The sequence below is a fragment of the Alligator sinensis genome, unplaced genomic scaffold, assembly GCF_000455745.1.
Source record: "Alligator sinensis unplaced genomic scaffold, ASM45574v1 scaffold207_1, whole genome shotgun sequence".
In the NCBI taxonomy this organism is placed as follows: domain Eukaryota; kingdom Metazoa; phylum Chordata; order Crocodylia; family Alligatoridae; genus Alligator; species Alligator sinensis.
Window position 1 is genome coordinate 1,219,620 of NW_005842112.1, and position 15,116 is coordinate 1,234,735.

Consider the following 15,116-nt stretch of genomic DNA (forward strand, 5'->3'; position numbering starts at 1 on the left):
CCTTTGGAACTACATATTATTTCCTTCCTTGTATTTATTACTCGACGGTGTGTGCATATGTGTGCCCACACATACAAGTTTGTCATCACAGGACTGCACACAAATGCTCATCTGCTGCACTGATTTATTTACAGAGGCCCATTGAAGAATTCTCTAGACAGAAGGGTGTTTGTTCCCGAATGCTTGCAAAGAACAATTTTCCCAACTCTTTAGTCGGTTTAATAAAAGATATCACATTTACCCAAAAAACCTTTCCTGGCTATGTCCTTAGACCGACACGACTACAACCAACCCCCCCGAAACATGGAGGAAAAGGCTATACTGTTGGCTAGTCTACGTCCCTCTATCTCATTGCTAGCGGTTCCTTCAGGCATGCACTAGTTTGCACAAAGATGGAAAAGTTTGCACAAAGATGGAAACATTTCTGATACTCCTTTACTCACTGAGACTTAAAGGAGCAATTTAGGTGTCAATTGCTTTGAGGTTTTATCTCCACTGTACTAAGATACACAGTTGGATCCCTGACCTCCCAACAGAGGGTCATCAAATGGGGAATGAACAGACCGAATGTTGGAGGGGCTACGATCTTGAGTTCTTGAAGCATCGGAGGCAGACAGTTGAGAGCTGGGAGGTGCGGACAGACTTCCTGGTTGCTGAAGGGTGGGTTATTTGTATTAACAAGTCGCTGTGAGCGTTAGGTAAGATAGACATGCATGTAGAAGGTGTAAAACCTTTTTCTTGTTATGTCATTTCCCTGCCGTTAAGGTCAAACCATAATTTGATTTGAAAAGGCTGTTTTAAGTCAGTGTACCCAAGGACTGACCATGATGGCCAAAGGAATGTCTTAAAGGCCTCAAACACACGAAACCCTACTAAGCCATCACAGCTACCACATGGGATGAGTCAGTAGGCAGGAGGAGCTTCAGGTGGGGGAACTGCAGGATCCCACCCCAGAATAGGAGAAGGAAAAAGGCCTCAAGCGGCAACACTTGGAGGGGTAACAAAGGCACAGGTAGTCAGGCCTAATGATAAGGAAAAATAAGGAGCACTGCTAGAACTGAGAGTTTGCAGGGCTGGCCCTATAGTAAGTATTATTTGGGGCCTAACAAACTTTGCAGTGTCTCTCTAATTGGTAGCAACCACTATATTCTTACTTAGCTACAATATTCTGAAATCCATACAGTTTATCCAGATGAGATAATAGTACTATAATTATGAAAGGACACAGAACAAATGAATAAACTTACCCGTAATATTTCTTCCACACAGCTGGAGTCATTGGGAAGGCCAACCTAGATTAAAAAAAAAAACAAACAAGAAGCAGCATTTAGTCAGTCAGATAATGTAAAGTTTGGTGATTATTAGTAACTACGAACTAAACAGATCTGTTAAACCACACCTCACAAGCCAATACCTTTTTATTTCAAATAGGCTGCATCCAATGATGATTATTAACAGAATTTCCCCAGTATATCAGAATACATCATTAGAAAGACCCATTTCTTCAAGATTATTTTTGTACTCTCTATATTACAAATGGTACTTTGAAAAGATGATGGGACTGGTGTCTTCACAGATCAGATTTGGCATTGAAGTTGTTGGAAACTTTTTGAAATGATGAAGATGCCACCATTTTCCAATATACAGTTCTGCGAGAACACAAAGAATGGTTTAACTTACAGCATGCTGCCGTTTAGGGCAGAAGTGATAACAGTTTACAGTAAACTGTTATCATCAAGCATCTTATCCTACAGTTTAATACGCTAACAGCCCAGACAACTCTTAAAGCTTAAACATGTATTGTAGTAAAACACTGGTTAGATTATAAGAGAGGTTGCCGATTCTGTCGTCTCACTTCATTGGCCTGTTACAGGTTAAGTATCCTCTAAAGACTGAAAAGCACAAAGGCATCTATCTTGAGAGGTTTGAGAGATCTTCCATCTCTCTCAAAAAGATACAATACAGCTACACACAGACTGGGTGCCCTTAAATCTATCCACTTAAAAACACAGTTCTTTAAATATTACTCAGGCGTAATACGGCTAGTATGCAAACTTGCCATTCCTCACTCTGAGCATAGGAAATAACACAAATACTTTAAATACCGGAAATTAATTGTACCACCTACACCTCTCAGGATCTTAAGAGTAATTACTCTGTGCTCTGTGTGCGGCCGCACATGCGCCCAATCTAGTTGTCCAATCTAGCTCTTGTATTCGGAGGCAACAGGAATTTTACCACTTCTTCTGAAACACTAATCCATATTTTGTTGAACTCTGGATATTTTTACCAGGCTGAACTTTGCAAATGTTATTTTCATCTACGTACAGCTACTTATCCTATCATTAATTCACGGACTTCCTTGTGCTCTTTACCTATTTGTATATTGGTATATTTTGACGACGTTACTCCTCCCGTTACTTCTCATGTTTACTGTATATTGAACTCTGTCCTAATAAGTCATTCCCTCATCATGTGGCTGCTCTGTTCTGAGCAGGTTCTCCAGTTTTTCAATATCTTGGTCAAGAAACACCCAAATGTGAACAGGATACATTCAGCTCTCAGCAACCCTGGCAGGAGTCCAGAGTAATTCTACTTGCTTAATCTACTCCAAGAGCTGCCATCTTGTATGTATCTGTCCGGTTCTTAATTGACTTTAATTTCAATCCTATTTCCCCCCTTTTTTTTTTACATCATAATTTTAAAATTCCAGGACTTCACACTGTTACACACCTCTCCTCTCCTCCTACTCCTCTTCCTTTCACTTGGACTAGGTTTTTATTTTCTTGCTCTCGTCTACAATCTTAGCTGATCTTTATTCTGTTTCTTTTTCCATGTACCACAAATGGCCTCTGAACTCCGGTACACAAAAGCCCTCTCTCCATTTAAACCCACCTGGCCAGCCCCAATTATGATTTGCATTGCACTACATTGTGAGGTCTGATCTGTACCCCTCTACGGCTAGTCTTCAGGGGCACGCGGTGCTTCTCCCCGGTTTGACACAGCCCTCCTAACACATAGCACTGTGTAAGCTGCCAATGCTTCAGCAATATTAATAAATAGGCAATGTTAGTTTAATAAAACCCACTAGATATTATGTGATCTCAACCAGGTTCTGCTGGCAACACTTGCTAATAACTTTAAATGATCATGCATCCATTTAATTGTGCTAATGGCAAAGGAGGTTTTAATGACCTGACAGGACTTTTGTTCCCTTTGGCACTGCTTTGTTTTGAATTGTTGGTATTAAGGTAATACAAGATGTCAAAGTGCTGTGATTGTCATACAGAGAGACCCAAGCAGGAGCTGGCACAGAGTAGAAAACATTTAGATTAATGCAAAACATTAAAAGAATAATTATTACAACATGGATATCACAGAGAAGATCAATGTAAGCGTCTTTCAGTACATTACTATTAATGGATTTCTAAAGAAACGAGACCATTTTTCTACATTCATACTGCCGCGCCACGTGCCAAGCGACTAGAAAAGCACAGATCTACCAGGAGCTTAGTCTGTCCTGAGCAAAAAAGATCTTTCAACGTGTGAATCAGAAATTGCAAGTTAATTGCCCATAAACACTTGCACTCAACTAACATGTGTACCTGGCCCACCACGGCATGTTGCAGGATCCAAGCAAAGATTCATCAGGGCGGAGTGACATATAGCAAACGCAGTATTCAGAGCCGCCACCAGCATTAGTGCGCTAACAAATTAGTGTTCGAAGTTGCATTAATAAACTGCCGCATTCATCCAGGAGTTTAATCAAGACTGGATGTCCCATATGAAATACTACTGCGCTCCCAATCTAATGAAAATCAAATGGTTTGGGCTCTGCCAAGTGATTTTTTTTTTTCTTTCTTCCATAATCTTTAAAAAAAAAAAAAAAAAGAAACTGCAAGCCTTTGGGCTCCGATTTGTAGACACTTTCTGAACCATGCCAACTCTGTGAACAACATGCCCTGACTTAGCAGGACAGAGATCCCAGGAATTATGTTTCAGTAAAGACCAACTGCTTGCAGTTCCTACCATAAGCTCTTTTCTCAGTCTGAAGTTGTGCTCATGAACTTCTGACTGAAGAACAGTTAATATTACATAAGCTGCAGACATAAGTCCTGAGGTAATGTAACTTCAATCAAAACAAAAAGATTTCACAACAGTTACATGGTACACTGAACTTCATTTTCCAATTTCATTTTAATCTGGCAAACCTCCTTTGCGTCAAAAGACTTTGTGTTTACTTTAAAAGATTGCTTCCAGCCAAAAAAAAAAAAAGAAAGAAAGAAAGGTCAGATGGCCAAAATATTCCACTTTAAACAAACTAATGCATAAGGGTCTCTTCACATTTCAGCCTCACAAGTGGAAGACAGAACCTAGATGATGTGGCCCCAAAGGGTTTAATGTTCAACTTGGATGGCACAAGGTTAAACTGTGGGGGAACAGGATGCAAAGAGGGGAGGGAAACAGGAATCAAGGGGAAGGAGACTTAACGTTACGCAGATCAAATGACAGTGGGTGAACTCTTACAATCTCTGATGAGTAATGCTCATCTAACCTGCCATTTATTCACTCATCAGTTCCTTGGCTCCACTCGACTTCAGAACAATTTATAACCTGCATGAGCTCAGGTTTTGTTTGCACTACATGGAAAAAACTCTGTAATGTGCCCGCTCCCAATCAACTACATCAAATCAGTGTTTATCGACGTGGGATTCTGGCAACTTTTTGGAAATCCCAATATTTGGGACTCGGACTTGGAATAAGACCAGCAACAACTTCCACCACATTGCTGGGAGACCAGAAAGCACACAGTCTTGCAAATTCAGATGCAAGTTTGGTGACCACCATCACGCAATGGATAATCTTTCTGCTGGGACTGAAGTATAGCACTGCCTTTTCATCAGGATCAACTGCTCATAAATAGTTCTCTTGTCTTCTGAATAACATCTAGCATTCAAAAAGTAAATGAGTGCAGTATCCCACTCTAGGCACGTGTGCTTGAATACCTACTGTATGTCAACAGCTCCACTTCTGATGCTAGATCCTTTATCGAGGAACCTATTTGGACTCCAGAGAGATGTAACTCATGTTGCTGTTTACTCTTTTGGGCACAAATTGATTTCTCACTTGCTGGCATGAGAAGATCTTTGCCTGGCCCTTGATTGATCAATTCTAGCATGCACTGCAGGATGAGAAGAGGAAAACTCTAGCAAATCAGTAGTGACATGGGGACTGTAAAGGAAAAGCCTAAGTTGAAGAATGCCTTCAGTTCCTGCAACACCCCTTACAAATGGAGGGCACTTCTAGGTTGATAAATATTGTGATGGAAAGTGGGTCAGTCAGTACTAAGAACAGCACAGCTCCCACACATGGTGGAGAGAAGAGAGTTTCATCTGGTAAGGAGGGGAATCCAACGCTAAGCGCACATCCAACCATATCCTTCCAAGGTGCCAGTATGATGGATTGGTTAACAAACAGCTTTCAGCCAAAAACACCCATCTGGTTATGTAGCAAGAAAATTACATAGGGATGAAGACAGATTGGCAGAAGTAGGGGTCATTACTGATAAATAGTACATTTCTTATGTCATGCCCTCCAGGCACAGTAGCATTTTGTTGTTTCTCTTTGTACTTGTACTTTATCCAGTTTTACCGTATCTTCACTAAACTCAGAGGACCAGGCACAGTATTCCAGCTGCAGCGCAATGAAGACTATGTTCCTATACAGAACTGAAAACATGCATGATATAATATAAAACATAACGCAACATAAATCTTGGATTTCCTTCGTTCCATAATGGTATTGCACGGCAAGTCCACAGTTGCTTTCTCTCTACTGCTATCCCTAAGCCTCTTTCAGACTTATTTCTTTGGTAAAGATAGTCTGTCCTTCAATTAGTGTCTGTAGATATTTCTTCTCCTGACATGGACTGCTTTACATTTATGAATGGTGAATTTAATACTACTGCACCGAGTTCACTGTACTAATCATCCCAGGTTGCTTTAGTCCTTCCATATATTTCCTTATGTCATTAACATTTTGATCCTGAAAGGATCATTCCTGTTAAAGGTGCCTGAAATAGATGCTAGGCTAAATTGAAGAGCTGGGACTTTCCTGGCCTTCCCTTATTCCCTTTAGTGCAAACAGGTACGAATAGGTACAGCAAAAGAGCAAGAACTGAATAATGATGGTTAAATGTTATTTCCTTTTTGCATATCTGATCTCCATGAGATCAGCACCAATGTGTAACAGGACTGTATATCTGGGGTCTGCGGCAACTGAATGGAGCCAAATATGGTGGTATTCTACTAAATCCAAATAAAGCTGATCCTCTTGGTATTTAAATAAGTGTTTATATTTTTAAGGGTTATTAACTTCCCAAGGAGTCATTTATGGGTCCCAAATAAAACAAATATGCTGGTTTCTTATTGTACCTCTGCCACCCAGGAACCTAAATACCATGAAAGACCAGGCTACACATTATTTCACCCCTTAAAACTCCCTGAAGTGTATTTAAAAGTCAGTGAGAAACCTACATAAAAAGAAATATTAAAAAAAAAATGCAATTAAAGTCATGCCTGAAATCTGAACATAGACAGCAGCCTATGTCCTGGAAAAGTTATGCCAAATATCCAAGGTCACTAAAATCTGAGCAATGCCAATTATTGAACCAAGTTCTATAGTTAGTTAAGTTGGTGCAAACTTGACTGAGGTCAACGGGTTGTGTCAGTGTAACTCAGAGAAGCATCTGGCCTCTTCTCTCACTTCATATGAATTAGGGAGCAAAGCGATTTTATGACCTGATTCAAGGGCCACTGCAGTTGTTAGAAAGATGCCCGCTAACTTCAGTGGTCTCTTCAAAAGGTCTCTTCACCAGAAATTCAAGCTACCAGCCAAGCATTGCTTTAATTTTTCACACAGAAGCAATGATATACTCATCTCCAATCACTGTCTCTATCAACTAAGTAGAATAACAAGAGAAAACAGAATCAGAAGGAATTACAATTTATCGATGGAAACTGAATGGCATAGTTTTGGAAGATCATTTCTACAATCATATCTGATTATCAAACGGACCATCACACTGCTCAGAGTCAAACAAAGGCGCATTTGTAATCTTGTGGTTTTGTTCTGACCAAAAACTTCTACTTCCTGGAACACAAGTTATTTTTGCTTGCAAACAGAAAACGACTGCAGAAGTTAGCCCTGGTAAGCGGTATATCGTGTAAACACACAAACATTGAAATAAGTGCTTATGCTCCTTCACAGGATAACAGTAATACTGATAATCAATTATATATTTATATGCACCATAAACACTCATTTAACCCATTCTCCTGTATTTTCACTTTGCCTTTGAAGATAAAAAGCTGTTACCAACTGATAATAAAAGGCATATCAAACTAAGATGACTTCTGCACTTGTACTTTTTAAATGATAAAGCCCGACTAACAGACTCTGTGACTCCCCCAGCAGTGCGAGACGCACAGTGTGCCAAATGTAAAGATTCAGGGTCTGTTTCTCCCCTTATAGTGCTGGAAAACAAATATAACAGTGTGGAAGTTGGGACTTCAGTAAATGAACTTTTACATGAACGCGAAAGTGCCGTAAGCGAGAGGAGAACGTGGCCATCAAAGTCCATGTAGGTCTGGGGACAAATTCAACCTTTTTCTGAGGCCTTACTTCTAGCAAAGTAAAATGGCTCAATGTGATGCAACCTGGATTCTGATCTCATTTCCATCCTTTTCGTACTCATGTGGATTCAGTGACTTCAACTAACTTACTCCTGCTATAGACTAATATGAGTGAAATCAAAAGCGGGGCTCATGCGTGTAAAGTTCCAGTGAAATACCCAGGGATATTATGGATCAGATGGCGCTCTTTATGACAGCGGAGAAACCTCTACTGATGTTGCTGAAGCTGCATCAATGCAACTTAAACACTATTTGACCGAGTGTGTTCAGAGTTATGAATTTTTGTTTTTAATTTGTATTATTTGATTTCTTTTCAACACAAACCATCTTTTTGTGTTGATATATCTTAAATATAGCCACATGAATACAAGGCAAGGTTTAGCCTGTTTGTTTGCTGTTGAGCAGGTATGAATATCCTCATTAAAAGAACACTTCCTAGTTTTTTTTATAGCAGTTTGCAAAGACGCAGCTGCAGGGACAATGCAGGGACCCAAATTAATTGCTTGAAGGTTGCAGCAAATTAGTCATTTTCGTATGTCTCTTCACCATAGTCGTGACTTGCAAATTGCATTTTCCAACTGCCTTCTTATAACAGAAAGCCACAAGTCAAAGGGCAAAAAACATGGGCCTGCATGCTGAGGAAACAAAATCATCTTTTGGAAACATCTACAATTTAACTATTAATGGCTAGGTGCCCATGTTGACACACGTATCTTGCAAATATTTTTAATAGCTGACAATACAAGAAAAAATTGCTGATAAAAAGAAAGACCGATACAAGGGATGTGAAAACAATGGAGCTGTTTGCATATTTATGAGGAATTAATCCTAATTCCACCTATCTAGAGAGCGTGGTGGTGCCCTTATTAAATACTAAAACATATGATTATCTCAACTGCCACTGGATGACACTATTACCTCACGTATGTGGAGGTGAAATAGCACATTTTGGACAGTATATAACTTATAACAAAGAAAATCTGAATTTGAACGGGATCTTTACCGCTCCCCTATTACTTACATTTCTTATTAAAATGCTTTGGTTTATTAATGCCAGGGCCATTGCTAAATGTATTCAATGCAGAAGCCACATACTTTTATTAAGCTTCTGAAATCTCTCAGATCTTTGTGCACTTATGGTACGTGCGGTTTAACTGCTCACTAAAATAAAAAGATATCTAAGAATAACTCACTTCCATTAGATTTATAAATCACATTAATTAATTCTACATCTCCACTGGTGTAGAGACCAAACTCTAATGCGAGATCTAATTAAAGAAAAGGGGGGGAAAAAAACCACTGGAATTGAAACACAGAAGTAACTGTTTAGCCTCAAATTAATGAGGCGCTATGCTAAGCAAGAATGTCCATAAATCCCTAATGAGGATTTTAAACACATTAAAACTTCCTAATACAAAGTGTTTGCCTTCCTTTTATCCAATAACAAATAAGCCAATAATTTTCTGCCTCTAAATGACACTATTAACTGTCATGGCATGTTTTATTTGACAAACCCTCCATTCAAATACAGTAAAACCAATTAATTTGCCTGCTGTGAAATGTGTTTCTTGATAGCTTTTATGTGATTTCTCTTCTCAAAGAAATGTAAATAGGAGGTCAATGTAGGTGCCTGATTTTGCTTAAAAATATGCTACAATAGCTATAGATTTTCTAGTCAGTTTGCATTTCAAATGAATTGAAAGATAACCTCCATTTTCAGGTCATCAATCACATAATGGTCTTGTGATAAGTAAACAGTTACAGCGTAATAGTTTTATTACAAGAAAATGGTCACATATTTGAGATGTGATAGTTGCAAAATTACCACTTTGTTCAGTTATAAATAATGGTTCTCAATCACAGCATTTAGCCTCTCTGGCTTCGTTATCAGCCTTGCTACCACATCATCTTCCCGCCCAGCTTCATTAAAAAAAAAAAAAATAAAAATCAAAAAAATAAAAATCAAAAAAATAAATAAATCCCAGAGCTTTGCATGGAGGAAATTGTTTCTTAAAACGGGAGTTGAATTCCATCGCTTTTAGCTGAAAATATGACAACGCGCTACCTATTTTGTGTTGGCAGAAAAATCAATAGAACAAATAAAAGATATTTCTGTGGTTTTAAGGGCCCCAGGGGCCATTCCTATCCAGTTACGAGAGAAAGACAAGACCCTGCTACGTCTGCCCCATAATTAAGGCCCAGCTGAATCTTTCTGCTCTCCCAAGGCCGAGTCGCTCTGGAGGCTCAGCCTGCTGCTTGGGCTCGTTTTCAGTCGATGCCACGATGTGAATGATACCGCATTGTAAATGGAAGGCAAAAGAGAGGATAATGCGTGGCATACCATGCTTTATGAGGCCTAACTGCATGCCAATTAATCTTTACAATATATGTACGGTCCCATCAGGCCTTGCATTGCATCACAGTCACGTGGAGCCTGGGGTTTATCTACCCTTAAAAAAAAAAAAGACATTTTGAAAGGAAAAGGGAATAAATAAAACAAAGATGCATCCTGGTGCTGGACCTGACATACGTGGCCGCTTATTTAAAAGGCTGCAAGAGAGCATTGGCTAAAACAAGGTAATTTATGCACCTGACCATAACAGCTGATTTTCAAACTTGTACTTTTTTGCATGTGCAAAGAAAATCTGCAAGCAAACACTGAAGGGAATCACCAAGGCCTTCTGGCACAGACAAGGCATGTTCATGTGAAGTGAGACTGAGGAAAACGAAAGGCAGGGAAAGGGCTTTGCAACTCTATTAAACAGCTTTCCAGTCTCCCGGATGTGTTCGATCACACAATATATAAACAGAGATTACCAGTTATGCCAACCGTAATGTCTGCTAGCACAATCTGGCTTTTTGGGAGGAAGTCGCAAGGAGAAATATATATATGAACCTATGTCCATATGCATATATGTACACATATTCAAAGAAGCAGGAACATTATAGAAATATCTGTCTTCTTTAAACTGAACCTAAAGCACAGTCAGGATGTCCACCTGAAGCAGTTGGGACAAGTGAATTAAAGTGATCCTTTCCCTGATCTACACAATTTAACAAAAAGGTACACTCTTATCTTAAACTTTCACCTAATCAAAATTCAGAAGTAAAACAGATTTTAAAATATACAAGTGACAACTGTGTTTGAATACCTGAGTGTATTTTTATGATGAACTTCAGACTTTCTGGGCCAGAATCCGTTTGCCATCATACCTGGGTCAACCAGCATCAACTCGACTGGCATCAATCGAGTTTACAAAAGTAGGAAACTGCTGAAAGCTCTAAGAGGATCGACACAATGCAAACTGCATTTGGCTCATTTTTTATTCCAGCTCCGTAAGCAAAGTTTGAGCTGAGCTGAAGAATGTGACAGTCTGAGCTTAATTTGGTTGATTGCATCTAAATAAAAATGTATTTATAAAAGCTGGTGTGACCTGATTCGGCAACGATATCCAGCAACAAACCACTTCAGCATCTACCTCCTAATCGAGAATCTGGATTGGGCTAAAACCACCTGACATCATCTCACTTGTGACCTTTTCAGCTGCCAAAGCAGACAGATTTTTATCCTGCAAGATGCAAGCCAAAGCCTCACAGGTGCAGTGCCAGAGCATTACTCCATTTTACTAGACAGTCATTGAAATGATAATTCAAAGTTCAACTTACTTTAGCATTTTCTGCTGAAATACTTTTGGCAGCCCAGGGCAGAAAGTCGAAATCTGGTTTCCAATGGAGACCATTTCCAATGGTTTCTAAATGTTGGCAGGGAAAATTCCTTATTGTCAAAGAGATCAGCAGATGCCTACTTCCATTAATTTACTTTCGGTGACTGCTGCTCACTTCAGGAAGCCTTTCTTTACCTAAGGATGTTGACCTGCTGCTGGACCCCATCAAAAACAGACAAGAAGAGACACTGATATATTAGGAGACGGGGGACACTTCAGGGAAATTCCCTACAGCCGCCTTGGCAGATTCCACTGCCTCCATTTATTCTGACTGATGCCATAAGCAGAAAAACAAGATTTGTAGAGAAGACGTATAGCTGGAATCCGTAAAAGCTCCAAACTCAAGATAAATAAACCTACCCATATGTATTACGCTATCAAGAGTCATTCACGAATCTAAAGGATCAGTTGAAGGCCTGTTCTCTTCACAAACAGACTGTCATAAAAGCAAAGGGGACTTCTGAATTGGAAATAACATCACCATCAGAATGAGACAATTCCCAGTAAATCCTTTGTTCCTTTTTTTTTTTGCATTGCCCAGAGGTCTTCGGGCAGGACGTCCCTTATAAACAACAATTTATTATTACGGCACTAATCTCTAAACTATCTAAGCAAGCATTTAAGTGCACTTGTACGACATGTTTCATTAAATCCTAACTGTCTTCTTTCTTCATTTTACTGGTGAGCCTGAAAAACAATGCTCGGCATCTTATCCGGATACTACAAAGGCCTTTCTTTTTAAATGGCATCTAGCACCTATTATACAATGATATGCTATTCTATCAACATTTTCAAGATTACAGTTTTATCTCCTCTATAAATTATACTCCATCCCTATCTGCGCAGTTTCTTCAATCCCTAATGCCAGAATATTAGCCCCTTAATTCAAGGCACTGAGAATAACACTGCAATGATGTATGAGCAATGGAAAGAAAATGGTAATATGAAAACAGGGACAATAAGAGGTAAATATTCAGCATGACACGTGGGGATTTAGCCATGCGATTCCCATTAATGTTAACGGGAGCTGAACAGTTACGCTGCCAAGCACCGCAACTGAAGGTTTACCCCAAAGACTGTATTACGTGGGCGAGCGCCGTGTTTCATTGAGAAGAAGTGATCTTGTTTCTCAGCTCACTGTTAAGGCAAGTAGACAACTGGCAACTATTATGGATCACAGATCTCACCTATAAGAAATGCAGCTTGGAAAAATCAGGATAATAGAATACCGGAGGGGTGTCACAAAGATATTAGTCATCTTTCTTCACCTTTGGAAGGCATTTGCTTGGCAGTATTTGTATCTCTAAATCAGTACTTCTGTGTTCAAATCCCTGTCTGAGGCACTGCCAGTTGCATTTGTTTAAGACTTGCATGTGCACGTGTGTGTGTGCATCTACTTATGTGGCTATTCCTTCTCCCCTCATTCCTTTTCTTCTTTGAATTTATGGCCAAGAAACATGTAATGCCCTATAGACTGCCAGACAACGTTCTTTGGGCAAATCCTATATCTTTTATTAGCCCAAATAAAATGGTTGGAAAAATTCTTCTCTGCAAGCTTTCGGGTATAAACACCCTTCTTCAGGCTGAGGAAGTCTGCAGTTGCTCTGTGCTCCAACTGCAGACTTCCTCAGCCTGAAGAAGGGCGTTTGTACCACAAAGAAGAATTTTTCCAACTATTTTAGTTGGTTAAGTAAAAGATACTGGATGTACCCAAAGAACCATGTCTGCCTATATCCTTAGACCAACACGGCTACAACCCACACCGCTATAGATTGTCACTCATTTTAATTCCTGCATGTAATACAGACCTTTATATAGTCATTCCACTTGTGGCCCCCATCCCAAGCAGCGCCCACACTTCAGATACCTCATACTGAGCTATGGCTGTGGAGCTACCATGATAATACTGTGCTCAACCCACATATCCTGCCATTGGTCCAAACCGTAACTCCCAGTGTTACCAGTGGCATCAATGGGACAATAAGCCCTATTATAAACATTTTACAGAGGAAATATAAAACACTATTTTCTTTAAAAAATATTTTATGTCTAATAATTGGACAAATGATCATTTATTAAAATAGACAAGTAATTCTGGAGCCGTAGGAATGGGCAGGGGTGCGGGACTCCAAGACCTGGCTCTGTTGTGGCTCTGATGTGGCCTTACACAAATCAATTAACCTCTCAGAGCCACTGTGACCTTGCTCCACCTATAAAAAAGGACGAGCCTTACCAGGGCAGGTGGGGTCCTTAGGGTTTAATGCATGGAGGTGCTTTGAGATCTCCAGGAGGAGGGAGTTACGGAGGAGTGACGTGCGCATACAAAGCTGTACAAAAATGGAGATTCCTGACTAGCCGTAAATGTCAATCCCCAGTAAATGGTCTGACCTTTTTTCCCTATTATTTCCTTTTTATAACTGAAATCAGGCCTGACAGACTGAGCATTTCAGGGGGAAAAAGTGCAGCTTGGGGATGAGTTTGCAGCCTTATGCCTCACATCACATCCTTGCAAAGCAACAAGCTCCCAGAAACGTTTTGCCTTTGTTCTTAAACACTAAGGGCCTCGCAGCATCAGTTTGCTGGCTGACCTAACAAGCCAATAAGCTTATTGTCAGCATGCCTCTGTCATCCATGGGGGCTCCCTTTAAAGGAATTGCCTTTATTGAACAAGCAGCTAAATATCAAAAAACACAAGGTAGCTTATTCCAGAGCTGACACCCTTCAAGAAGCTATTCTTTCTGGGGGAATCTCACTCTTGTACACTGTGGTGAGACAAGGCTTATGCAGCACTTAAATCCCCATTTAAGTCCCATTTTGAAGGCTTGAGTGAGGAAAGCAAAGCCCTGGTCTTGGCTGTACGACAAACAGCCGGCCTGTACGTGGCTGGGAACCCAAGACAAGTGGGGCTCATGATTCTGGGTCAGCCGGGTGCCCGGGGAGCAGCAAATCGTGGAGGCAACAGTGACTTCCAGGTGCCACCCTGCCCCTGGCACGATTGTGCAGCTCTGGCAGCAGCTACTACTTTTTTCACCCTCCCCCGAATCAGCGCCATTGGATGCAGTGATGTGGTCCCTACAGGCTCTGGCTCCCCAAGCAAGACACTGTTTATCCCTTTGTCCCAAGACTTCTAAGGTTTGAAGCATACATCATGTCTGCAGTCACAAAGTTACTGGGGACTGGCAGATGCTACCAGTCCTGCTGCTATCGGAGGTCAAGGGACACAGGTGGTCTCTTTGAGTCGAACGAAACCAAAAGAAGGCAGATGACATTAGGCACGTATCTCTGCCCAGGTTGATGAAAAATGAATAGAGAGAGAACATAAAACCAAAAAGAGTTAATGAGGGACAGCACACTCCCACTTTCCAATTATAAGGCTGCAGCACCAAGCACCATCCTCGTAGGCAGCCTAGGGATGAAGTTAGCTTTATGATGCCAAGGACTTGGAGACCACCTTCCTGCGTGGGCTCTGCAACTCCTGGGGCAACCCACGCTCCCACTGAAAACGTAGGACTGAAGGGTGAGGAAATGCATCACCACATACTTCTACCGCTACTGGCACAACCAATTACTAGGCTTGTATACTAGCCTGGTTATCTGATCACAGGCCTGGGAGTCAGTGGCTCCTGAGACATACTAGGTAAAAGTAGAAGGTACATTGTTTAATTGACGGGGGGGGGGGGGGGGCGGGGGACAACCT

At 40.6% G+C, this 15,116-nt stretch overlaps 1 protein-coding gene across 1 annotated transcript in view; it reads right to left on the reverse strand.

The window, feature by feature from the left end:
- The window catches only part of AFF2 (AF4/FMR2 family member 2), a 289,805-nt gene that overhangs the window by 178,059 nt on the left and 96,630 nt on the right, over positions 1-15,116 (reverse strand). Inside the window, 1 exon segment of the mRNA XM_006024662.3 lies at positions 1,248-1,292. Coding sequence (XP_006024724.2) covers positions 1,248-1,292 — 45 coding nt within the window.